The 24,545-nt window shown below is 45.3% G+C and overlaps 1 protein-coding gene across 1 annotated transcript in view; it reads left to right on the top strand.

The window, feature by feature from the left end:
• The window catches only part of CDH22 (cadherin 22), a 262,988-nt gene that overhangs the window by 173,609 nt on the left and 64,834 nt on the right, over nt 1-24,545 (top strand). Inside the window, exons 4-7 of the mRNA XM_029612679.1 lie at nt 1,611-1,778; nt 4,108-4,295; nt 5,889-6,142; nt 24,021-24,157. Coding sequence (XP_029468539.1) covers nt 1,611-1,778; nt 4,108-4,295; nt 5,889-6,142; nt 24,021-24,157 — 747 coding nt within the window. The remainder of the gene's footprint in view (nt 1-1,610; nt 1,779-4,107; nt 4,296-5,888; nt 6,143-24,020; nt 24,158-24,545) is intronic.

The raw sequence follows: 24,545 nt of genomic DNA on the forward strand, positions 1-24,545 counted from the left end.
ACCAAGAATGCATACCTGGGAGTTATAGTTAGATGGCAAAAAACATAGGAAATGCCTGCAGTGAAAAGTTTGCTGCCACTCCTAACCGTAAATATTCTAAATATTTGGTCTCGTGGCTAAAGGAGGTGGACCGAAAGGCCAGTTCCCTCCTCCACTGTACACTTATGTCTTTCTTGTGTTTGTGCAAGCTTTGAGGTCGATGCACCGCCCACACAGTTTTCAGCCTCTCTTGGCTGAAGAGTGGCAGACATTCAGATTTTCCCAGTTAGCAGCTCTCGTGAAAGGGAGGTATCGGATACAACTTGTGAAAAACGTTATTTGGGGCGTCATCCATGTTCCATTAATGCCCTCTGTTCACCCTTTGAAAAGGCCCAGAGAGTAATTTACTCGTGTATTCATCCTGGTTTTATCTGCTTCCTGGAGGCCTCTAATCTGAATATTTTCTCCTGGCCTGACTGGGCCAGCCTTTAGGTGCACACCTCCCATTATGAGGTACGTTTTCAAAGCTTTAGTCTGTAATTACCCAGGTAAAATTGGAGGGTACAGGGTAGAATGGCTGGATCTGCCTAAATGGATTTTCCACCAATTTAAAGGTACGTGTGGGTGTGTCCATCAAACCTAACCCCGCCCAGACTCCACCCCTTAAAAAAACCCTCTGTATAGTCCGGGTTAAAAGCATGCGGAAAATAGCATTCTGTGCATGCTTCAACTGCACAAACTCTAGGCAATTACTGAATGAGTCATTTCTGCACATAAAAATTGTTTTATGCATGTAAATGGCTTTGAAAATGACCCCTGAAATTCACACTGATGTAAAAACACTGTTCTGTCAGGGCTGCTATCTGATGTTCATTATTGTTAAGTTTTGATTTAAGATCTAGTGGAAAAAAATGGAAGAATTTTATGCTATAATATTTTAGAAGTGGCAGTGTAGACAATGTTACCAACGGATGTTATGTAGGATGCGCCCCTTATTTTAATAAACAAAATACCTTCAAATATTTATTTTCTCTGCCGCAATAAAACTACAATTAGAAATAAAAGAGGCATCTCTAAACCATTTTAATTGATGACAGATTTATTGAAAGAGTTTCTTTTTTTTTTTTTTTTATCAGTACTGTTGCTTTAACGTAGCTTCCCAGAACTGTTTATTGAAATGGAGCTAGGCAATGGAAAACAGCTTGAAAGGGAATTGCGTTTAGCGGAGTTTTTCCTTTGTAACCTCTCTCAGTCCTTGGTTTCCTCAGCTTGCACCTCGTTTAGCTTGCAGGATGTTTCCCTTCGTTATAGTGCATGCGTGCAAAGTTCTGCTTTACTGTTAAAAATTCTTCTCGTCTGTCTGACTCCACCTTGGTTTTTCCGATTTCTCGTTCTATGCTAACAAAACTTATTTAATGGCTTTGTGATTTTGTGAACTGGAAAAAGATTTGTCACCTAAAAACAATATTTTTCCAGTCTGGAACACCTGTGAGGGTCTGGTAAGGTGGGAGTAAAGTGAGGCAGGATTGGAAGGGATCTTCCGCACTACCTAGTGGGGAACTCTTGATTTAATTCTTTCTCATCTAAAGTTCTCGGATTCTGATTTGCTGTTTTCATATCCCTTTTCGTAGGTGTGATCAGGACAGCTGTTGCCAATTTGGACCGAGAGACTCAGGATCGTTATGAAGTGGTCATCCGGGCGACGGATATGGCTGGCCAGATGGGCGGGTTATCGGGGTCCACCACGGTTACCATAGTGATCACAGACGTGAATGACAATCCACCTCGATTCCCTCAGAGTAAGAAGGCATCCATCTCTCTGAGGGCTCTCCAAGTGAGGAAGCCCAGATGGTAGCCACAAGCAGAAAACATGCAGCATTCACTGTGATTCAGGTGTAGTTCAGATATGTATTTGGCCAGCGACATGAGGTAGATCCCAAGTGTGTGAGTTAATCTTTGATTCTCTTGGCTGTTTGAGGGCATTGCTCTGAAACTGTTTAGATAATGTCAAGAACAAAAATACAGACAAATCTGTGCACGGACATTCCAGACTTAGTCTGTCTGTAATGTCCGTGCACAAATTTGATTCACAAAGGGATTGAATTTGCACAAGTCTGATGGCGTCGCTTGTAGAGGCTTCAACTCTAGCAACTGTGTAATGTAGAATTGTTAGATGGTGCAAAGGTGTGTTGCACTCCTCTGCACATGAACCTTTCAAATATAACTGGTGCGATTTTCTGTCAATCTTGAGCTCTGTAATCTCAGTGAAATGTGTTTAGACATTTAGAGGTACATTTTCAATAAGCTGTCAAACTGAGAAAGTCTACACAAACCTCTCTGACCCTCAAATGCAAACCACCCACACTGCTTACGTTTGAAGGACCGGGTTGTTATGTAGACAGAAAGCATGTGCACACCGCAGGTCATCCTAAAAGGGGGAGCATGCACGTGCAGGTTTTTGAAACTTTAATCGTATGACTACTTTTCTCCCCTAACCAAGTTCCACTCCATCCCCCACCCCCACTCACCGTGACCACCTCTTTATATTGTGGCAAAAAAAGTGAATATTCTTAGCCCTCTGAAAATCCTCTTAAATGGAGTCGGTCATTCTGCCCACGTAACCCCCTTTTTTTGCCAGCCTGGCTCCTGACCAGGTGTTTGAAAATTAACCCTGTAATAAACAACCACCACTCGGACATCACAGCTTCCCCATTTAGTCCTCCCAGGCAATCTGATATTTATTTCTCAAAACATTTCTGTTTCTTGTCTTCCAATCACTGTTCCCCCCAAAAAAAAAAGGTAACATAATTCAGGAGAGCCTGGGATGAGGGGAGAGGATCCCTAGCTGTGAAGCAGTGAAGAGAAAGTTGCACCAGACTGGATAAGGCCTGACGGTCTTTATCTGCCATCAGATTCCATGGGGTCAATATTCAAAAACAGTTGCATGGCTAATGGTGGGAGCTAGCCAGATAAATCTTCAGGGTTGAAATGTCCCTCCCGACACCCACTCCGACTTAGCAGGTAACATTTGTGCGCTTAACTTATGCACACATTTAAAAAAAAGTCTCGGTGCTGACCAGATAAAGTTATCACATAAGTCTGGTGGGGAAAAAGGGCTGTCCTTACTTAGCCGGATAAAGCTACGTGCATAACTTTATCTGGAGATATTGAGCGGCAGGCTTGGGCTGCACCCCGCATTAATCCCCATAGATAATCCTGTGGATCCCACAGACCATTAATGTGTAAATGTCCATAGCAGCCTAAGAGCAAACCATAAAACAGATCCTCTCTCTTGAACGCTCATTTTTAATAATACGTCCTAACATTAATCTTAGTGGATATTATGCTTTTCTCTAATAACTGACATCAGGACCCGGCTATTGACCGCTAGGAGCATTATCCCTCTCACTCTGTGCATTGCGCTAACCCCCAGACCTCTCGCCCACAAAACAAAGAAAAACCCACCACTTGTCCCACTCCTCTGCGTGCTGTCTTCCGCGTCCCCGCTCGGAAGTCTGTCCCTCAGCCAGGCTGTCTCTGCCTCGCTCTCCGGCTCTCTGCCCAGAAGCCTCAGGGGACACTCCAAAAAAAAACAAAAACCCAAAACAGTTATTAATTGCTAATGTAATTGAGAGCTGATGCGTATCTAAAGTCATTAGAAAAGGTCTTTAAGTCTCCCATTGGGTCTGGGCACATGGGATCAGATTCAATATCCCTCATTGAAGGAAGCTATTGAGGCCAATTCCACGGTAATCTGATACTCCTAACCCAGTTGCAAAGCAGCTTCCAGGTCATCCTGGCTACAGACGTTCCAGGCAGATTTCACACCCCGTTTAAATCCCAGCTGCAGAAAATTCAATCTCTTTTCTTTTTTTTTATGCCCCAAAAGATCATTTTACAGGGAGGGGGAGGGGTGGAAAACCTTTACAGTTTAGGCAAATTGTGGTGCCCGTGCAATGAGCCCAAGCACTCACCCGGCCTAGTTGTCTACCCCTGCTCTGTCGCTGGAAGACCGTTGTGTTTGCTCAGACCCCCTTCTTCCCACCATCCCTACCCTCCCAGAGCGAACCCCCACTCGTCCCCTTGCTCCTTACTAAACCTTTTTTTTTTTTTTCTCTTGTCTCCCAGAGATGTACCAGTTTAGCACCGAGGAGTCGGCTCCCCTGGGTACCGTCGTAGGGAGGGTGAAAGCGGAGGACTGGGACCAGGGGGAGAACACAGACATGACCTACCAGATCAAAGACGAGGAGGGTACGGGAGCTTTCAAAGTCACCACGGACGGCAACACCCAGGAAGCGATTATTACTATCCAAAAGGTAGACACAGAGAGAGAGAGAGAGAGCGCCAGAGGACGCGCTGTGTACCGTTAAAGAATGTGTAACCGCAAACTCCTGCTCGCAAACAATTTTCTCCATTTAGAAGGAAAGCTTATTTCCATGAGGACGAATTAGATGCCCCGCTAATCTGTGCCACCAGCATGAATAAAACAGAGGAAACAAATATCACACCTGGCATGGGGGAACTTGCACAGGCACGTTTTCTGTTTTACGTTATTATAACGCCATTTTGAACTTTGTTTTTTTTTTTTTTTGTTTTTTTTTTGCATTAAGAGCTAGAAAAAGGCCTTACGTTTTCACTAAGGCATCCAGTCGCGTGTGCGTACAACTCCTCAGCCTGCACAAACTAACCTCATCTCTCAAACGCAGAGTGCCCGTGTTTTTACATCAGGTTTTCGGGTTGGTGGGGGGAGGGGGAAGGTTATGTACGCACTTTACGCCGTCTCCAGCGAGGGCGTAAAGGTCTGGTGTTAGCAACGCGCAGATGTTTTGGAAGATTTAGGGGTGATTTGTACGCCGCCTGCAGAGCTTGTACCCGCGGGGCCCACAAGCTCGTTCGCAAAAGAAAATGCCCCGCAGACTTCCCCCCCCCCCCTGAAAATCCAGGCTGCTGAGGGAATGCGGGAATTCCCTCCTCCCAACCCAACCTCCTCCCCTTTTATCTCCTCTTGAGTTGCGGGGGGGTTCAGTCTGCATATTTTGACACTGGTAAGCACAAGTGTACCCATGTGAAAATGTCCCTCCCTATGTATGGGACAATTTGTGGTTTAGCTAAGTTTGTTAGGAATCCCTCATAAATCATTTGGTGCTCATTGTCAGTTCTGGTACCTCCCTATGTATGTACATAGTTTTCTCCCCCAACCAAGTTACAGGCCCCCCTCCCCCCCTCAGGATCGCCCCTATATAAAGCAACTGAACGTATGCTCATACCTTTAGGCAGCTGAAAGTCCACTTTAGAATGGATTCGGCCATTCTCTCTGCCAAACCCTTGTTTTTTCTTGCGTAATTCCCAGCTAAGCCTCTGAAAATTTACCCCCTTAAAGTTTGTGCCTGTTCAGCACGAACCTCCCTTTGGTCATAAAAGAAGAGAAGGCTGCTTGGAATAGCAAGAAAGGAGCCATTTGACATGTACAAGTGTATCTGGGTGTGTGCCTATTTCTTCCCTGTTCTGTCTCCTGCTTCTGGCAGGGTAAGGTGAAACCTTTGATGAGCGCTAGATCTGTAGGGCAGAGGGTAGGGGTGCTGACGAGTATGCTTTAGAAAGGTCCGTTTTCGAGGGATATTGCTTCTGGAGGGTGTATTGTGTGTGTGTGGGGGGGTGTTGTTAGTTCTGGAGGGTTCTGGTTCTAAGGATCTGTTTCTCAAGGGGATGATAAGCGGTGCTGATTCCGGAGGGAATGAGACATGGCTGTGGATTCTGGGCTTCTGGAATAGTGGTGCTGGTTAGGGAGGGGGATGGTGGGGAGGGTTCGGGTCTGAAGATGAGGTTGGCTGCATCAGCAGGATTTAGTAAGTTTGGAGGCACTAACAAGATGCTGTGTTGAAAAGAATTTGTTCATTCTTATTTTTCAGCCCCTGGACTTTGAAGCAAAAAAAGTCCACACGGTGGTGGTGGAAGCCCTAAATAAGTTTGTGGACCCAAGGTTTGTGGACCTGGGTACATTCCGAGACCAGACCATTGTCATGGTGACCGTGATGGATGTGGATGAGCCCCCCGAGTTCCAGCCCCCCTGGAATGTGATGGAAGTTCAGGAGGACATTCATGTGGGATCAGTGATTGGAGTCATCACCGCGCTGGACCCAGATGCAGCCAACATGCCTGTCCGGTAAAAAATGCCCATTGTCTTCCTTCCGCTTGTATAATTATGATTGTGTGATAGTCCCTGATACCCCGTCTTCTTCAGAGGCTCCTACGTAGATGGTATCACAGATGCAGTGCCAGGAAGTTGCAAAGGCCCCTAGCACAACAAAATTTCTGTAACAGGGCAGGAGGATCTGACCCGTTTTACTAACGTCAGTCTCTCTAATTTGTTTGGTGGGTTCTAAAGGGGGCATGCAAATGGCAACGTGGTCCCAGCAAGAGGTAGTGGGATAGGATGCATTGATGTAGACTGGTCAGGGGGGGTTATACCACCTTCCCCTCAATGAACCCTGTCCCTCATAAGGCCAGTAGGTGCTAGCTACACTCGAAGTCCCACAAAAGTTACTCCACTGTGGTCCCATCAAACACTCAACCCTTCTGCTTGGTCATCTTGACTTCACCTTTCCAGCATTAAGCCAGTCTCCCCAGTATTCTCCATGCTCTGGTCCTTTTTGGACACTCCTCCTATAGGAGCAACCTCCTGTCCTCTTAGCTCCCTCTTCTTCACACTCTCGGCTTCGGGCCTCTTCCCTTGAGGGTAAAAGACCCTGCAGGATCATCCACCATACTGGGAGGTTTCCCAGGCCCACCAGCCTAGGGGCTGGCTACTTCAGCTCCTTACATCCTGGAGGTCCCTCTCCTCCTCATGCCATACTCAGAAAGGGTAACTCCTGCCAAATTGACCCAGGATTTGTACCTTCGCTAGGCCACTCCCCTACAAACCAGAACTCTTAATAACATTCAAGTTAAACCATTGCAATAACACAACACAATCCACAGTTCAGCACTATGTCCGATGCCATCCAGTGGTCATCCAGCAGTACTGCAGGACCAATCAACATTTCTCTTCATAAACCTTCAGATCAAGGACATCCCAGGGTCTCCCCCCACCCAAAATGCCTTGAAATATTAACTTGTGAATAGGGATACAATGGTGATTCCATCACACTTCTAATCCTAATATGAATGCTTGCTTCCTACTTATATAGTAAGTATTCGAACTAACAGAAAAAATTATCTGAAAACCAAACCTTTTTTTTTTTTTTGACCTGGCAGTTTCCTCTTGCTCCTTTGTATTTTGACCTCTATTGGTTTCACATTTTGGATCTGGTGCCATGAGCCTTCATTCCCAACTACCTGGAAATTGTTTTCTTCTATTTTATATGAACTTCCCCTCCCCCACCCATTGCAGTGACGGTTGTGGGCTAGCAGCCAGAGGCCATGCAACATGCAGTAAGGATCCTTCTGGAACCCCATAATCATGGGTCTTCAATCTGGCCGCTAAGCATGGGTGGCTTGCCTTATCAGGTGATTGGGTATTCCCCAGTGGGCTGATCTGCCTGGAAGTGCTGGTCTTTATTTCTGTAAACTGCCTAGGGAGAGATAACAAGAGGGGAGGGGCTAGATTAGGGAGCAGAGTAGCTCTTCATTCATCTGTTCTGCTCTGTTCACTCCAAATTCCCTCCTGTTGCCTGTAAAACAGGAGGGGAGGGGCTGGATTAGGAAGCGGAGGGGCTCTTCTCTGCTCCAGCCTCTACCTCACCTCCCTCCCCCTGTACTATTCCCTGCAGGCTTCGAAGTAGGGGAGGGACTGCAGTAGGAAGCAGAGGGCTGTTCTCTTCTGATTAAGATTCAGACCCAAATCCCCTGTGCCTGTTCCTAGGGAGGGGAAGAGTGGTGGGGTTAATCCCGGGGCAGGGGTGTGCCTGGGCTTATCCCTGGAGATGGAGTTGGGGGGGGAAAGTATGTGAGAGAATTGGGGGGGAGACAGGGAAGAGAGAAAGCTGATGCACGCATCCCTTCCCCCAATCCACTCTGAATCTCATGGCGACCACAACTGAAGTTTCCAAGTGTGGCTTTTGCAGAGAGGCGACTGGGTGGGGAAAGGGGTTGGAAGGAGTGTTTGTTGTTTCAAAATACAAACACCATGCACTGGGAACTATAACTGGGCCTGGCAGTGTCATCCGAAGTCCGGCAATTGCTGACCCTAAAATAAACAAAAACTTGTGAATGTTTCCCTATTTTTTCCTGACCCCCGGGCAGTTTTCTTGGTTTTTAAGTGATAAGACTGTCACTGAGGCCAGATCTGGGTTGTATGCCAGAGTTCACAGGCCTCCTCTCTACCTTGAATCCTCTTAGAATGAATTAATAGCCTCTCCTCCTCTTATTTTCTTCTTTTTCTTCACCATTTTGGGGTAGTTACTTTCCACTGAGTTTGGGTTCTCCTGTGTTTATAATGCCTGCAACTTCTTGGGTGGTGATTGCTTTTTTTGCTTGTTCGCCTTCCTCTTAAGAGTTTTTGTTTCTTGAGGTAATAAAATTGAAAATGATTACTACAAATAAAAAAGTTTCTTAAAAAAGAAAAAAAAAAAAACCTACCCAGCTGCTAAGAAGACAAAAGACATGTGGGGATTTGTGGCTAATGGAGAAATGGAGTGGGAGCCTAAGCAGGGAGACGCGTTGAGTAAGTGGGAGGGTGGGGAGAGGAGCCTGTTGTGCAAAGGGCTTTAAGCTGACAGGAGTCCCAGGCCCAGCACTAAAGTGAGGAGGAGGGAGGGAGGGAGGCCGTGACACTGCTTGGGGTGCCCCTCCCCGCCCCACCCCACCCCCACTTGGACTGAATTTTTTTTTTTGTCACAATCCATGCCTGCAACTTAGGCCCCACCCTTAAGCAATGACCACAACACCTTCCCCACCCCCCAGGGAATGCAACCCGACCCACCCCCTGGCCAAACCTTCAGCATCTCCAACCCCCGAGTGGAAGACCTAATTCAAGGCTCAAACCCGGAACCTTCCACGTGGCAGTGCCACTGGTGCACCTGACCGGCCTGATCCAACATTTGTATTTCAGCGGGGGAGGAAATAGGCTCACAAGTTTAAAAAAATAATAATAATAATATTAAACTGAATTGAAGATAATTGTGTACCTGGATTTCGAAGGATGATGTTGCAGAATCTGAAATTAGATTTCTCTCTTCTTTTTTTTTTTTTTTCAAAAACTGAGGGTACATAAAAAATAAATGGGGCTTAACGTTGAGTCGGCTTTAAATTTAAATCCTGTTATAGGCATGCTAATTTATTTTTCTTGAATTGCACCAAGAGCCTTCTCCCTCCCCCAATCACTTCCAATTTCACTGGACAGGAGAACACACTTGCACACCAAGTAACCTCTAAGAATCAATGTATGCCAAGACTGTACACTGCAGAAGCTAAAGGCAATATGGGCCTTCTCCCTGAGGGAACTACTGTTACAAGCATTCAGGCACACCTAATAGGATCAACAGGTCTTAATGCTCCAAAATGGTGAAGGATGAACGTAAAGGGCCAAAATTGGTCTCAATCCTTAAGCTTGGATGGTTGTTTTGGCAAGTGGAGGGACTGAATGAGAGTTTGCCAGCAAATGATGGGAAAGAGGCAACAGAGTTTGAAAAACAAGAGAAAAAGCTCTTTAAATCATCTGACCAGCAAACAAGAAAAATCAGTTGTGAAACACGCGGAACTATACTGGGAAATACGGAGAGAATTGCTTCAGAAACCCTGACGCGGGAATGGTTAAGAAGAGTTGAGCTTAGACCTGAAGATGGGGGATTGATAATTATAGCACAGAATAATGGATTGGGGACAAAATGGTTCATAGCCAACCCAGAAAAACCCATGTCCCGGTCAGCTCCTGGGCACTGGGGCATGTGGGGAAGGTCACGGACCACACAAAGCCCCATAACTTCCCAGGGCTCCTGCACAGGGGGGAGAAGACTTACTTTTCAAAGAGTCCAGGCACTCCAGAGCTGACACTCAGCACTCCTGGTCAACATAAAAGTCTTTACTGGCACTGATGAGCAGTTAAAGTCCAAAAAATGTCCAGAGTACAAAAGTAAATCTCAGTCTTTTCTCACACTCCACAGACTTTTCCAAACAGGGAAGTCACCCTTCCTCTCAAGGCCCTCCCAGTTCCTTTTGGGTGAACAGACCTTCCTCTCTCACATCTTTCTCTTAGTTGAGCCTCTGGCTGATTTGTGGGGTCAGTCGGCAACTCTTTGGTCGTTCCCAGGGTAGGCTGTTTCTTCTTTAGACCCCCCCTCAAGCTCTGAAGAATGCCCCCTCTGTGTTCAGCTCCTCAGATTCAGAACTTGCAGAGGATCACTTCTCTCAGCAGCCCTTGGAATCCCAGGCTCCTCTTCTCCTATTCATTTTCCTCCCCGTAAGACTCGGTCAGTGTCTTCCCTAGTGCCCAGCCATCTTCACTGAGCAGGAACTCTTCTTCCCTTCTGGCAGTTTCCCTGTTGAGGGATAAGGCGCACTGGCACCACTCCATGGGGAGATGATTACCTTCTGCCCACTGTGTCACGTAGGTGTAGTACTTTTCTAGAGCTTCACAGCTCCTGTCAGTGGGGAGTGACGCACCTCCCTAACACACCTACACTACACTAATGTCATAACAGCATGGAAGGGAGGAGGAGGCCATGTTAGGGCCAGTAGGCCTGCAGTCTTTTTTCTTTTAAAGCCTCATTTCACCACTTAATTGGCTATGTTCTTTTGAATATAGCTGGAAAACATTATAGTTATCCATCTAACTTTAGTCGGATAAGTTTATAACCGGTGATATTCAAAAAATTGCCAGTTAGTTTTAAAATAGGGATGTGCATTCTTTTTAAACAAATGGGCAAAATGCCAGAAATGAGGTCATTTTCGGTTCATACAAATGATACAAACCAAAAATTAGCCTTAGATGAAAACATCTTGAAAAGTTTCAGGTATTTTTATATTCATGAATTAAAACAAACAGGCCTGCAACAGAACCAGGCCTCAGCCTAGTCCTATCCCTGGAGCATAGCATGAGGCTAGGTCCTGTCCCTGAGGCCCAAGCCTAGGTTCAAGTCCAGAGCTGGAGCCCAACCATGGCCAAATCCTGTTGCTGAGGCCAAGACCCGATGCCGGGGCCAGATCCGAGGAGGGGTCCTAGACAATGACGCCTAGGCCCGGCTCCAAAGCAATCACTGTGGCATGTTCTCCAGGTTGGAGAACAAGAAAGAAGATACCAGAGGGCCTCTTCCTGGGTTTCATGGCCCAAGACTAGCCTAGGTCTGGACTCTGGGCCTAAGTTAATCCCGGGCCTCTGCAACAGTACCTGGCCTTGACTGGGCCCTATCATTAGGCCCAGGCCTTGGCATCCGGGACCCAACCTTGGGCTGGACCTTGGCATTGGATCTACACCCAGGCTCAGGCCTCAGCAATAGGACTTAGTCCCCAGTGTTGGACCTGGTCCTAGGCCTCAGCAATCAGGACCCATCCTTGGTCCAGGCTGCAGTGTCGGGTTTAGACCAGGACCATGGCAGAGACCCAGCCTCAGCCTGGCCCTGATGTCTGACCCAGGTCTTGGCGCTTGGGACCCAGCCTCAGGCTAGGCCCAGACTCAGGCCTCAGCAACAGTACCCAGCTTCAGCCGGGCCCAGAATTCGACCCAGGCCTAGGCCTTAGGCTTAGGACTGGGCCTCGATGACTGAGACCTGGCCTTGGATGAGTCCGGTGTCAGGTGTAAGCTTAGTCCCAGGCTCGGTCCTCAGCAATGAGACCTGACCTTGGCCGAGCCCCAGTGTTGGGTCTAAGCCTAGGCATGGGCCAAGTTCTGTGTCTTGGCAATGGGACCTAGCCTCGCACTGGGCCCTGGCATTGGTCTGGGTCGAGGCCTGTTTTTTGTTTACCTTGAAATCAATGGGGCCTTTCCCCATTGATTTCAATGTAAAACAAAAAAAAATCATTTTTGTTTTAAATGAACCTATTGAATGACTATGACCTATGAAATGAATTAACAAACCAAAACACATTTTTAGACCCTGCACATCCCTAGTTTAAAGGTATCTGATTTCTCCCACTGAATATCCAGGACAAATTATCCAGAGTGGTCTGGAGGAGTAACCTAGTATCTCATCTAGCCCAATCGCTTTATTTATGTTAAGTTTTAGTAGCTCCTCATGCGCACACTTTTCTGAAAATTGATTGAGATTTCCTTTTCTCTCAGTCCTATGTGTTCATATGTTGTGATCCTGCTCTTGGCCCTTCCACAGTGAACACCAAACAGGAATTTGTTTAAGCAATTTGGTTTTTTTTCTCATTAACCTCCTCAGATTCCTCCCCTTCACTTCTAAATCTCACAATGCCACTCTTGCACTTCTTCCTATCTATAATGTGTCTTCTCCTCCCCCCATAATTTTTCTCCTTTTTTCTTACATTTGCATCTTTGTATTCCTGAGTACCTTCCCAGCTTCTCCCAGCTCTTCCAGATATTGTCGCCTGTCTTCCTCTTTCCGCGAGCTCTTGTAGTTTATGAACGCAAACCTTTTCTTCCTCACCTTTTCAGCTACTTCTTTAGAAAACCCATCGTGGCCGCTTTGTCCTCTTTCCTAACGAAAGAGGATAATATCTCCTTTTCGTTTTGCCAGCTGCTCTTCTGCTTATCCTAGACTTTTCTATTTGGCTAACAAATCCTTGAGGTACTCTCCCCATTTTAACAAAGCCAGTTTTTGAATGAACCTTCATCTCCTGCACTCTAATCCAGAACCACACCGTGTGGTGATCACTGGACCCAGATGATTGCTCACTACACCATCAGAAGTGCCATCTCCATTGGTAAGCACCAGATCTAGTATTGCCTCCTCCGGTGTGGGTTCCATTACCAGTTGATGGAAGAATTCTGCCTGCAGACGATCCAGGATGTCCCTGCTTCTAAAAGACACTGCAGTCTAGAAGTTCCAGTCAACATCCGGCAGATTGAAATCCCTGAGCAATAGCACCTCCCATTTCATAGCAATTTTGTGACTCTCCTCCGTTAAATCTCTTATCTATTTCTTCTGTCTGTGATGGAGGTCTGGATATTACACCAATATAATAAATGTTCCATTCCCTCTTGCCAGATTAACCCACAGTGCCTCCTCCTTACCTCGTAAGCCCTGCAATTCTGTTGCTTCAATATTGTTTTTTCTATATAATGCCACACCTCCTCCCTTTCTTCCTACTCAGTCCTTCCTGAATCGATTGCAGCCTGATATAACTATATCCCAGTCATGGTTTTCCAACTGATTAAAAGCTTGATGCAAGAAAACCAGATATTGTGGTAAAGGAGAAATGAACAAGAACAGCATTGCTGATAGAGTCAGTACCAAGCAACTATTTTGTGGACCATATGGTGCAACCTTAGATTGTGAGCCCTCTGGGGACAGAGAAATACTTACAGTACCTGAATGTAATCCGCTTTGAAGTATCTGAAAAAGTGGAATATAAATCAAATAAACTATGGATAGAGAAGATCCTTAAGTAGCAAATGATGCAATCAGAGACGATTGCAAATATGGCAGAAAGATACAGAAATGATCTCAGTTGTATTTGGCACCACTGGAAAGAGCTTTAAGGAGTATCTAGACATGTTGCCTGTATATTTTACATCCTATGAAGTCCAGAAGGAAGTGCTCATTTTGGCACCATGCAAGTATTAAGGGCATTAGCAGGAAATTTGAGAGATTGAGATGATAGTCAACATACCCCCGACTTATTTCATTCGTGTCAAGGTATGCGCAAAATAAACCGATTTGGAAACTCTGCCCCATGAGAAAAATCATTGATGAGAATAGAAATAAGATAACATGTTGCCTATTCTGTTATACATGAATATTGCAGATGTTGGTTGCTGGAAGTATGACAAATAATTTCACTATTCCCTTTTATCGGGGAACTCCAAAGCAGAGAAAAAAAAGAATTGGTTAAACAGAGCATTTGAAAGCAAAGAGCACAAACAAAAGAACATTACCTTCTCTGAACTTAGTAAGGGATGAGATGATGGAAGATGAAACTTAACCAGCGATACTGAGCTGCACACGGCTTCTGGACAAGCAGAGCAAATAAAGGAACATAGCTTGATCTTCCCTAAGTTTTGGTCTGTTCTCATACATAGACCCTTGCCCGTGATTAATTTTCCCTGGAAACTCCCAGCAGATCTCTTCCTCCTCCATAAACCCTTTCAGGGCTCTTCTCTACCCCATGACCCCCCAAAATAAGGAGTCTCTCTCTCCTAGTCCCCCCAGCAGGACCTTTCCTCCTCCACGATCCCCAGTATGGCTCTTAATTCCCATATAACTCTTGTTAGGGTCGTTCTTTCCTACTGTGATCAATATTCAATGTTATAATAATACATGGCCTTCATTAGTCCTATATTGGTACCTGAGGATATTGGTGACATACGTTGTTTCTTGTCATATTGTACTGACATTAGCAGAACCCCTCGGGACTGGCCTATAATACTAGTTACATCTCTCAGTTCTGCCGTGATCATTAGTTTACAGACCCGTGACCCAGTGCTACACACACACAAACACTCATGCACACATTCATGAAAAGAAACTGTCTTCACACTCTCATAGAAAGAGAAATATTGTGCAAACCCCTCCTTCCACCCCCAGCTCTACAGTACATGCAGACACTCCTCAAACATGCTCTTGAGATGCAGACGTGGGATTTGTCTTATTGCTTTAAGATTTTGTCAAACGTGTAGTAAGGGAAGTGTCTGAATCATTCATGTTCTGCTCTGCATATGTTGTCTCCCGGGTGACAGGTGAGTCCCACAGGACTCTGCTGTATTTATGGGAAGGAACAAACAGTTTTGTTTCTCATCTTCTTGCTCGGAGATGAAGAAAAAATGTAGTCGCTGTGATAGGAAATGCTTTTTGAGAGGGGTAGGGTTAGGGACAGTAAAAGGGCACAGGAGCAGGGCAGGGGCATAGCATTAAGGCTTGGGAGGTTGAAGAGGCAGGGGACTGGAGAAATGTTTAATTAGCATCACCTCTATTTATTTTATAAAAATTCATATTCTGCCCATTCAACTACATATTGTACGAAGCAGACTACAATAAAACATAGTCATAATTAAACAAAAACTTGGCACGTTAACGAGACATATTAAAACACAATGTTAACATCAAATAAATAATTATCCTGTTATCCACAACTTCATTTAGCTCCCCAACATTCACAATGAACGACTCAAAGGTACAACTGACATAACAATTAAAGAATAGGCCTATCCTAGGTCTTCAGTTTTTTCTAAATGTTCTTAAATCTAATTGTTCCTCAAGCTCTAATGGAAGAGCATTCCAACAAGTAGGGCCTTCCACAGAAAGTGCTCACTTGTGAGTCATCTGCAGCCTGAGAGCTTTAAAAAGAGGAAATAGTAAGCAAATGCTCGTGTGCAGAATGCAGAGCCTGAAACAGAGAGTAGATTTGAAGGAGCTCCTTTGGATATGATGGCCCCTCTTTTTATTGTGATGTAAAAACCAACATTAATAGCTTAAACTGCACTCTAAAGGCAATAGGCAGCCAGTGGAGCTCTTTCAGATATGGGGTAACTTGTTCCCCTCGTGGACAGCTGGTGATCAGTCGACCCGCAGCATTCTGAAGTAATTGCAAGGCATGTAGGTAGTACTCTACCTACAGTGCATAGCAGTCTTCTAAGGTACTTAGCACAAGTGGACCATGATGGCTTCTCGGTGAGATGCCTGTTTTCCCACCTGCTCACAGTCACATTCATAACTCGTAAACCTGAACCATGCAGTTAAATAGAAACACAGAAGATTTTGGCAGTTAAGAACCACTTGGTCCACCGAGTTTGCTCATTTCTAATTTTAGGGGTACTTTTGTAACATCGCACCTAATTTGTGCAGCAAAAACACACACAAATTACACCAGTTTTCAAAGCGGACTTACTCGCATAAGCCTGCTTTGAAAATTATCCCACCAAATTTACCCACACACATTCATTCTTGCTGATGGCAGGCATACATTTTTCAGGAGCGTTTCACACATCCATTTGAATTTTCAAAAGTTTGCACGCAAGTCCAAATCCCTCCCCAGTTCCGACCCCAGGAATGCCTCCTCTTAGTCCAAGTAACCTTACTCGCCTATCAAGCAGGCAGCTTTATGAAAGGCCATTTCTACATGGAATAAAAAGTCCCTATGAAAGCTACTCTCCTCATGCACACCAAAATTAATACATAAATGTAACCGTTTCCAATGTTACAGTGAAAACTGGATTGTTATTGTCAGTTTCAATGCTTCCATAGATCATTTAGTGAGGACCACTCAAAAAATAATAATTGTGTGTCCACGCCTATGTGGAGTAGCATTTGTTTACCCAGTAGTGCCTTGCACTACCCATAATAAGTTTAAACCTATAACATTTGACTAACTCAGTACGTCCCAGATCTCTCCTGGAGGTACACTGATCCAGCGGGGTATTCACGATTGCCACAATGAATATGCATGAGATAAATTTGCATATGTGGAGTCTCCGATGTCTACAAATGTAACTCATGCATAATCCTTCTGAATATCCTGAAAACCGGACAGGTTTGGGAAGAAGAAAATCTGTAAGGATGTTTTTGTGCATGAGCTTTTGGGGGCCTCATCGGTCCCTTCTCCAGATGTCTCTAGGTTCTTCTGGGCCCTGAATGCTAATGTACAATAACATATATATATATATAGAGAGAGAGAGAGGTTTTTCTAATTTTTTTTCTTTGCCTCCTGCTCTTTTGGACTTCCAGTTCAATCTGAGCTCGCCTCAACTGGGCTACAGCTCTATGAGCCTTCATTTGTAACTACCCCAGAGATTTTTACATTCCCTGACTCAGCCCAACCATTGCATCAAATTGACAGCCCTAGGTCAGGAGCACCAAACTGCAGCTCTCTCCAGAGGCAGGCTACATTGTCCCATACCTGGCCACTAGATGTCGCCGCTGAGCAATGACTCAGGCCCCCTGCCGTCCCCACTCCTTCCCCGCAGGCTTTGAATGCTGCCTCTGCAGCATCCCCAGCCCTGGTCAATCTGGAGAGAAGAAACTCAGCCTGGGAGTCAAATCTTGTTTTTCTGCATGGCACTGTACAGGGATGCCACAGAACCACTGGGCTGGTATCTCTCTCTCTCTCTCTATCTATCTATCTATATATATATATACATTGTTTTGTTGGTCCAATAAAAGAAATCACCAGCTCCAAAATTGTCTCTTTTTTTTCTTGGAACCACCACTGTGACAGACATTTTATTCCATGTTCAGGATATGTTATTTCCCCAGAAAATACACACTGAGGTAATGTTTCACTGATTTTCTTTTGTGCTAACGAGATCGTTATAATTAGAGAAATTGTCTTGTCTACCAGTTAATCCATTACGAGGAGTCTCCTCTGCCCATATTCATTCCCAAAGATGTTTGAAATTGGCGATGCTTCCTCAGGTTAGCGGTGGCACGTGTGTTTCCGTAGTTTGCTGTGTATTTAACAGGCAGCTGAGGTGTTCATGGAGAAACCCGACGAAGGCTTTCTTATGGAAGCAAATAAATATAATCTTCTGTGTGAGTGAGGTTCTTTGTTTTGCTTTTCAGTTTCCCCCAGTGTGCATTTACCTGTCATGTCTTGTTGTCCAACGCTAAAGTGAAAAGCAGGAGAAACCCCTTCTGTTGGGGGGAGGGGAAGCGTCCTCCTGTTACTGTGGGCTTCAGCTCAATCAGCTCCAGCCTCTATGGGACTGGGATGCCAGAAGTCTTCCTTCCCAACTGGCTAATTTTTCTGACTCCCCTCCAACGAGTCTAGCCATTGCAATGACAGTTCAAGGTCATGGGCTCTCTCCAGATCCCAGCGTACATGCACCCTAGGTCTGGCCCCCAGGTGTCATCATGCAATAGCTGAGAGCCCACCCCCCCCCGCAGGGGTTCTGCACATTGAGCATCCCCCCCCCCCCCCCCCGGCTCTTTTCGGCCCACAGAAACTTCCTTTTAATTGGGGATCCTTTTCTTTGACACGGCCACAGGCTTGGATATTCCTGTTCGTTTACGTCTTTTTTTGAGCTAAAAGGCCCTCAGGTAATAAGGCAAACACTAATCAGAAATGCTCTTGCAGTTGCCAGAATGCTGAATATACAAAAGTGCGGTCCGAGGTTTTTCCTCTTTCTCTGTTGGTCTGTCCTGTTTCTTAGGGGAATCTAGGTATTTAGCAAGAACATAAGCAAGCAGATTTTTTCAGTTTTTGTCTTCTTCTCTCCCTGGCTCTCTCATTCCTGGTGCATAACCAGGTATCTGGTTCTCTCTCCCTTGTTTCTTTGATGAATCCTGCTCTTCAACAGTAACAGGACAGAGTCACAAGCATAGCCACAGGCTTCTCTGTTTTTTTTTTACCTTTTTTTTAGTGTGTTCATACAAAATCTACACATTGTTTTCATTAGGTTTTTATTCCTCTTGAGTTTTATCAGCCCTTGAAAACAGCATAAATGTTCCTTGTGATATTCACAAATCATGAAACACGTTAGACACCGGATGTTTTGCAGACTTGAACAAACACAGAAAGAGAGAGAGAGAGAGCGCAACGAGACCTGTACCAGCACAAAAAGAATGAGAAAATATAAATATGGTAAAAAAAAAAAAAAAAAAAAGAAAAAGCTTTTCACGCCGCATTTGGAAAATTTCCCATTAACAGAACACAACACATGGCTGCAAATGAACGGCTGCTCACGTCCCGTCCCCCCCCCCCTGCTCTAACAGGAGCCTGGAAAATGCATTCAGGGCCAAGACAGGCAAAGAGCAAATGAACTAAATTAATCTACTTCTTCATCCATTGTTCCATTCAAAAAAGACTCGGCGTGCTTGGGAGGGAGATGGTTGAAGGAGATTGAGAGGAGGAGATGGAGAAGGCTGGGAGTGCAAGATGGGGAGGGGACAGAGTTAAAGGAATCGAAGGGCAGCTATGACAAGGGAAGAGGGAAGGAGGGAAGGAAGAGGGTAATTGAAAGTGGAGGATGGGACGATGGCTGGGGTTCGACAGGGGGACAGGGTGATGGGGGTGCAGGACAGTAAAGGAAAGAGAAATGAATGAAACTAGGCCCGGGGGGTGGAGAATGACTAGATGACTCATTCCTGCTACTATTTGAAACCCTGCAGCAGAAAATTATGAATATCGCTCTCCACAGTCTCCTCAGCGAAAGAAAATTAAATGTAAGGGACCAGTCCCCAGCGCAGGACAAAGAGAGAAAGATGCGTGCCTTCAGTCCGTTGCCCTCTCCGAATGCGATGCGCATTTCCTCTCCTAGATGTGTATTGGATATGCCATACATCATGGAAATTAATTTTAGCATGCTTCTGGAAACACGGTATTTGGTATAAATATAAACTACCTCCTAATGTCAAAAGGGTAATAAAATACATATCATTTTCTAAATAAATTCACTCAACCCTGGCTCTCATGAACCCCTGCATCAAACCACGATCTACAGTCATCAGTTCACGTAGCATAAAAAGAGAGAAAAGGGGCCAGGGCAGTATCCAGAGTGAGAGAAAGAAGGAAAGAGAATTGGTGTGTGCGTCACGAAGAGAGGTGTGCTGTAAAGAGGAGTCCAAGGACTGATATTTCGCACTGAGGGCCAGTAAGGAAGTAGGGGTCCGATATTACGCAGTAAGGAGGTAGGGGGTCTGATATTATTCAGTAAGGAGGTAGGGGTCCGATATTGTACAGTGAGGGGCAGTAAGGAGGTGGGGGTCTGATATTATTCAGTAAGGAGGTAGGGGTCTGATATTGCACAGTGAGGGGCAGTAAGGAGGTAGGGGTCTGATATTACACAGTGAGGAGCAGAAAGGAGGTAGGGATATGATATTACACAGTGAGGAGCAGTAAGGAGGTAGGGGGTCCGATATTACATAGTAAGGAGGTAGGGGTCTGATATTACACAGTGAGGAGCAGTAGGGAGGTAGAGATCCGATATTACGCAGTGAGGGGCAGAAAGGAGGTAGGGGTCCGATATTACGCAGTAAGGAGATAGGGGTCCAATATTACACAGTGAGGAGCAGTAAAGAGGTAGGGGTCTGATATTACACAGTGCGGAGCAATAAGGAGGTAGGGGTATGATATTACGCAGTGAGGGGCAGTAAGGAGGTAGGGGTCCGATATTACACAGTAAGGAGGTAGGAGTCCGATATTACACAGTGAGGGGCAGATAGGAAGTAGGGGTCCAATATTATGCAGTAAGGAGGTAGGGGTCCAATATTACACAGTGAGGAGCAGTAAGGAGGTAGGGGTCTGATATTACGCAGTGAGGGGCAGAAAGGAGGGTAGGGGTCCAATATTACACAGTGAGGGGCAGAAAGGAGGTAGGGGCTCGATATTACGCAGTACGGAGGTAGGGGCCCAATATTACACAGTGAGGGGCAGTAAGGAGGTAGGGGTCCAATATTACACAGCGAGGAGCAGTTAGGAGGTAGGAGTATGATATTACGCACTGAGGGGCAGTAAGGAGGTAGGGGTATGTTATTACACAGCGAGGGGCAGTAAGGATTTAGGGTCTGATATTACGCAGTGAGGGGCAGTAAGGAGGTAAGAGTCTGATATTACGCAGTAAGGAGGTAGGGGTCCAATATTACACAGTGAGGGGCAGTAAGGAGTTAGGGGTATGATATTACACAGTGAGGAGCAGTAAGGAGGTAGGGGTCTGATATTACACAGTGAGGGGCAGAAAGGAGGTAGGGGTCCGATATTACGCAGTAAGGAGGTAGGGGTCCGATATTACACAGTGAGGAGCAGTAAGGAGGTAGGGGTCTAATATTACACAGTGAGGAGCAGTAAGGAGGTAGGGGCCCAATATTACACAGTGAGGGGCAGTAAGGAGGTAGGGGGTCCGATATTACACAGTGAGGGGCAGTAAGGAGATAGGGGTCCAATATTACACAGTGAGGGGCAGTAAGGAGGTAGGGGTCCGATATTACACAGTGAGGGGCAGTAAGGAGGTAGGGGTCCGATATTACACAGCGAGGAGCAGTTAGGAGGTAGGAGTATGATATTACGCACTGAGGGGCAGTAAGGAGGTAGGGTATGATATTACACAGCGAGGGGCAGTAAGGAGGTAGGGGTGTGATATTAAGCAGCGAGGGGCAGTAAGGAGGTTAGTGCAGTTACTATAGCTGTGTTTAAAAAAGGATTGGATAAGTTCTTGGAGGAGAAGTCCATTACCTGCTATTAATTAAGTTGACTTAGAAAATAGCCACTGCTATTACTAGCAACGGTAACATGGAATAGACTTAGTTTTTGGGTACTTGCCAGGTTCTTATGGCCTGGATTGGCCACTGTTGGAAACAGGATGCTGGGCTTGATGGACCCTTGGTCTGACCCAGTATGGCATATTCTTATTTTCTTATGAGGTAGGGGTCCGATATTACGCAGTGAGGGGCAGTAAGCAGGAAGGGGTTTGCTATTAACAGTGAGAGACAGTGAGGATGTAGGGATCTGATTATTACACAATGAGGGACAATAAGGTGGTTGAGGTCTGATTAATAAACAGTGAGGAGCAGTAAGCAGGTAAGGGTCTGAGTATTACACAGTGAGGGGCAGTAAGAACATAAGATATGCCATTCTGGGTCACACCAAGGGTCCATCAAGCCCAGTATCCTGTGTCCAACAGTGGCCAAACAAATCACAAGTACCTGGCAAGTACCCAAACATTAAATGAATCGATCCCAAGATACTAATTCTTATTGATTAGTAGCAGTTTATGGACTTCTTCTCTAGGAACTTATCCAAACCTTTTTTAAACCCAGCTACACTAACTGCCATATGGCAATGAATTCCAGAGCTTAATTATGCGTTGAGTGAAAAATAATTTTCTCCGATTTGTTTTAAATGAGCTTCTTGCTAACTTCATGGAGTGCCCCCCTAGTCCTTGTATTATCCAAAAGAATAAATAACCGATTCACATTTACCTGTTAAGTCCTTTTTATAGACCTGTATCATATCCCTTTCAGTTGTCTCTTCTCCAAGCTGAAAAGTCCTAACCTCTTTAGCCTTTCCTCACAGGGGAGCTGTTCCATCCCCTTTATCATTTTGGTCGCCCTTCTCTGTACTTTTTCCAGTGCAACTATATCTTTTTTAAAGATGTGGCAACTAGAACTGCACACAATATTCAAAGTATGGTCTCACTATGGAGCGATACAGAGGCATTATGACATTTTCCATTTTATTCTCCATTCCCTTCCTAATAATTCCTAACATTCGGTTTGCTTTTTTGACTGCCACAGCACACTGAGCTGACGATTTCAATGTGTTATCCGCTATGATGCCTAGATCTTTTTTCTGGTTGATAACTCCTAATGTGGAAACTAACAGCGTGTAACCACAGCATGGGTTATTTTTCCCTAAATGCATCACCTTTCACTTGTCCACATTAAATTTGATCTGCCATTTGGATGCCCAATCTTCCAGTCTTACAGGGTCCTCCTGCAATTTATCACATTCCGCTTGAGATTTAACTACTCTGAATAATTTTGTATCATCCGCAAATTTAAGCACCTCACTTATTGTGCCCCTTTCCAGATCATTTATAAATATATTAAAAATTACTGATCTAAGTACAGATCCCTGAGGCACTCCACTGTTTACCTTTCTCCACTGTGAAAACTGACCATGTAATCCTACACTCTGTTTCCTGTCCTTTAACTGGCTTGCAATCCACAAAAGGACATTACTTCCTATCCAATGACTTTTTAGTTTTCTTAGAAGTCTCTCATGAGGAACTTTGTCGAACGCCTTCTGAAAATCCGATTACACTGTATCTACCGGTTAACCTGTGTCCACATGTTTATTCACCCTTCAAAAAACTGAAGCAGATTTGTTAGGCAAGACTTCCCTTGGGTAAATCCATGCTGGCTGTGTCCCATAAAACCATGTCTATCTAAATGTAGGTAGTGTCTGATATTACACAGTGAAGGGCATTAAGCAGGTAGAGGTCTGAGTATTCCACAATGAGAGGCAGTAAGGTGATAGGTGTCTCATTATTATACAGTAAGGGGCAGTAAGGAGATAAAGGTCTGAATATTTCATAGTGAGAGGTAGGAATGAGGTAGGGGTCTGATTATTATACCTTGAGGAGCAGTAAGGAGGTAGGGGTCTGATTATTATACCTTGAGGAGCAGTAAGGAGGTAAGGGTCTGATTATTACACTGTGAGGGGCAGTAAGGAGGTAGGGGTCTGATATTACACAGTGAGGAGCAGTAAGGAGGTAGGGGTCTGATATTACACAGTGAGGGGCAGTAAGGAGGTAGGGGGTCGGATATTACACAGCAAGGAGGTAGGGGTCTGATTATTACAGCAAAGGAGGAGCAGTAAAGAGGTAGGGGTCTAATTATTATACCATGAGGAGTTGTACGGAGGTAAGGGTCTGATTATTACACTGTGAGGATCAGTAAGGAGGTTGGGGTCTGATTATTACACCAAAGGGGGAGCAGTAAGGAGTTAGGGATCTGCTATTATACAGTGAGGGACAGTGGGGAAGCAGGGGTTTGAGTATTACACAAAAGCCTGCTTGTCCACCTTCATCCTCATTAACTAACTAGTTTTAACCAGTGTCTTACTATATGAAACTCCCCATGTCTGTTGACCTGTATGTTTGTAAATGCCATTGAGCAGGGAGCGTCTCATGTGCGGTGGTGTTTGTACATCAAGTAGCGCTGTAGAAGTGTTAAGTAGCAGTGGCAGTAGAAGGGTTTGGGGTGATGTTATACAATGAGGAGCACTAGGGAGGTAGGGGGCAAGTGGATCTGGGTGTTATACAATCAGGAGCCGTAAAGAGGTGTGGGTCTGTGTGTTGTACAGAGGGCGTTTAGTGAAATGGTGTTGGTCTGAGTGCAATGGAGAGGGGTTTTGTACAGTGAAACTAGTTCTGTTTGGGTATAAGGCACATTCTGCTGAGCATTAATTATGTGCTTTTGTGACATCTTCCTTTCGTGCACAGATTTTTCCTATAGATGCTTTTCCTTTCATTTTGCATTACTGTCCAGGTACGCCATTGACCGTAGCACTGACCACGAAAGAATCTTTGACATCGATGCCAAAACTGGGGCTATCTCCATAGGGAAGGCCTTGGACCGAGAGACAGCGGGCTGGCACAACCTCACCGTCCTGGCGATGGAGGCAGGTGAGACAGGGTTCAGCTTATGGATTTTCTTCCCGGTCCAGTCCGGGTCTTTCTCGCACGAGCCAGGGTCTGATCTAAAAGCCACAGCGAGAACAGCAGTAGAAAGGCAGAGCCAGGAATCAGACCCTTGATGTAGGCCTGCTGGGCTCATCCATTCCGTATCTGGATGGGTCTCGAGTTTCCACGTATGCCGCCGTGACCCTGTCCCTGTGTGTTTTGCCTGTGCATCTGGTCCCAGTCCCAGGCAGAGCAAGAAGACTTGAAAGGCTTAAGCAAGAGCTGGAAGTAGAGCTTATTTTGTTGTGAAGCATTATAAAAAGTATTTATTCTGGATTATAAATTGATAATAAGTGAAATGGCTGCCTGCTCTCTGTAATGAGAGCTAATC

This window comes from Rhinatrema bivittatum, chromosome 8, assembly GCF_901001135.1.
Source record: "Rhinatrema bivittatum chromosome 8, aRhiBiv1.1, whole genome shotgun sequence".
NCBI classification, from domain to species: Eukaryota; Metazoa; Chordata; class Amphibia; order Gymnophiona; family Rhinatrematidae; genus Rhinatrema; species Rhinatrema bivittatum.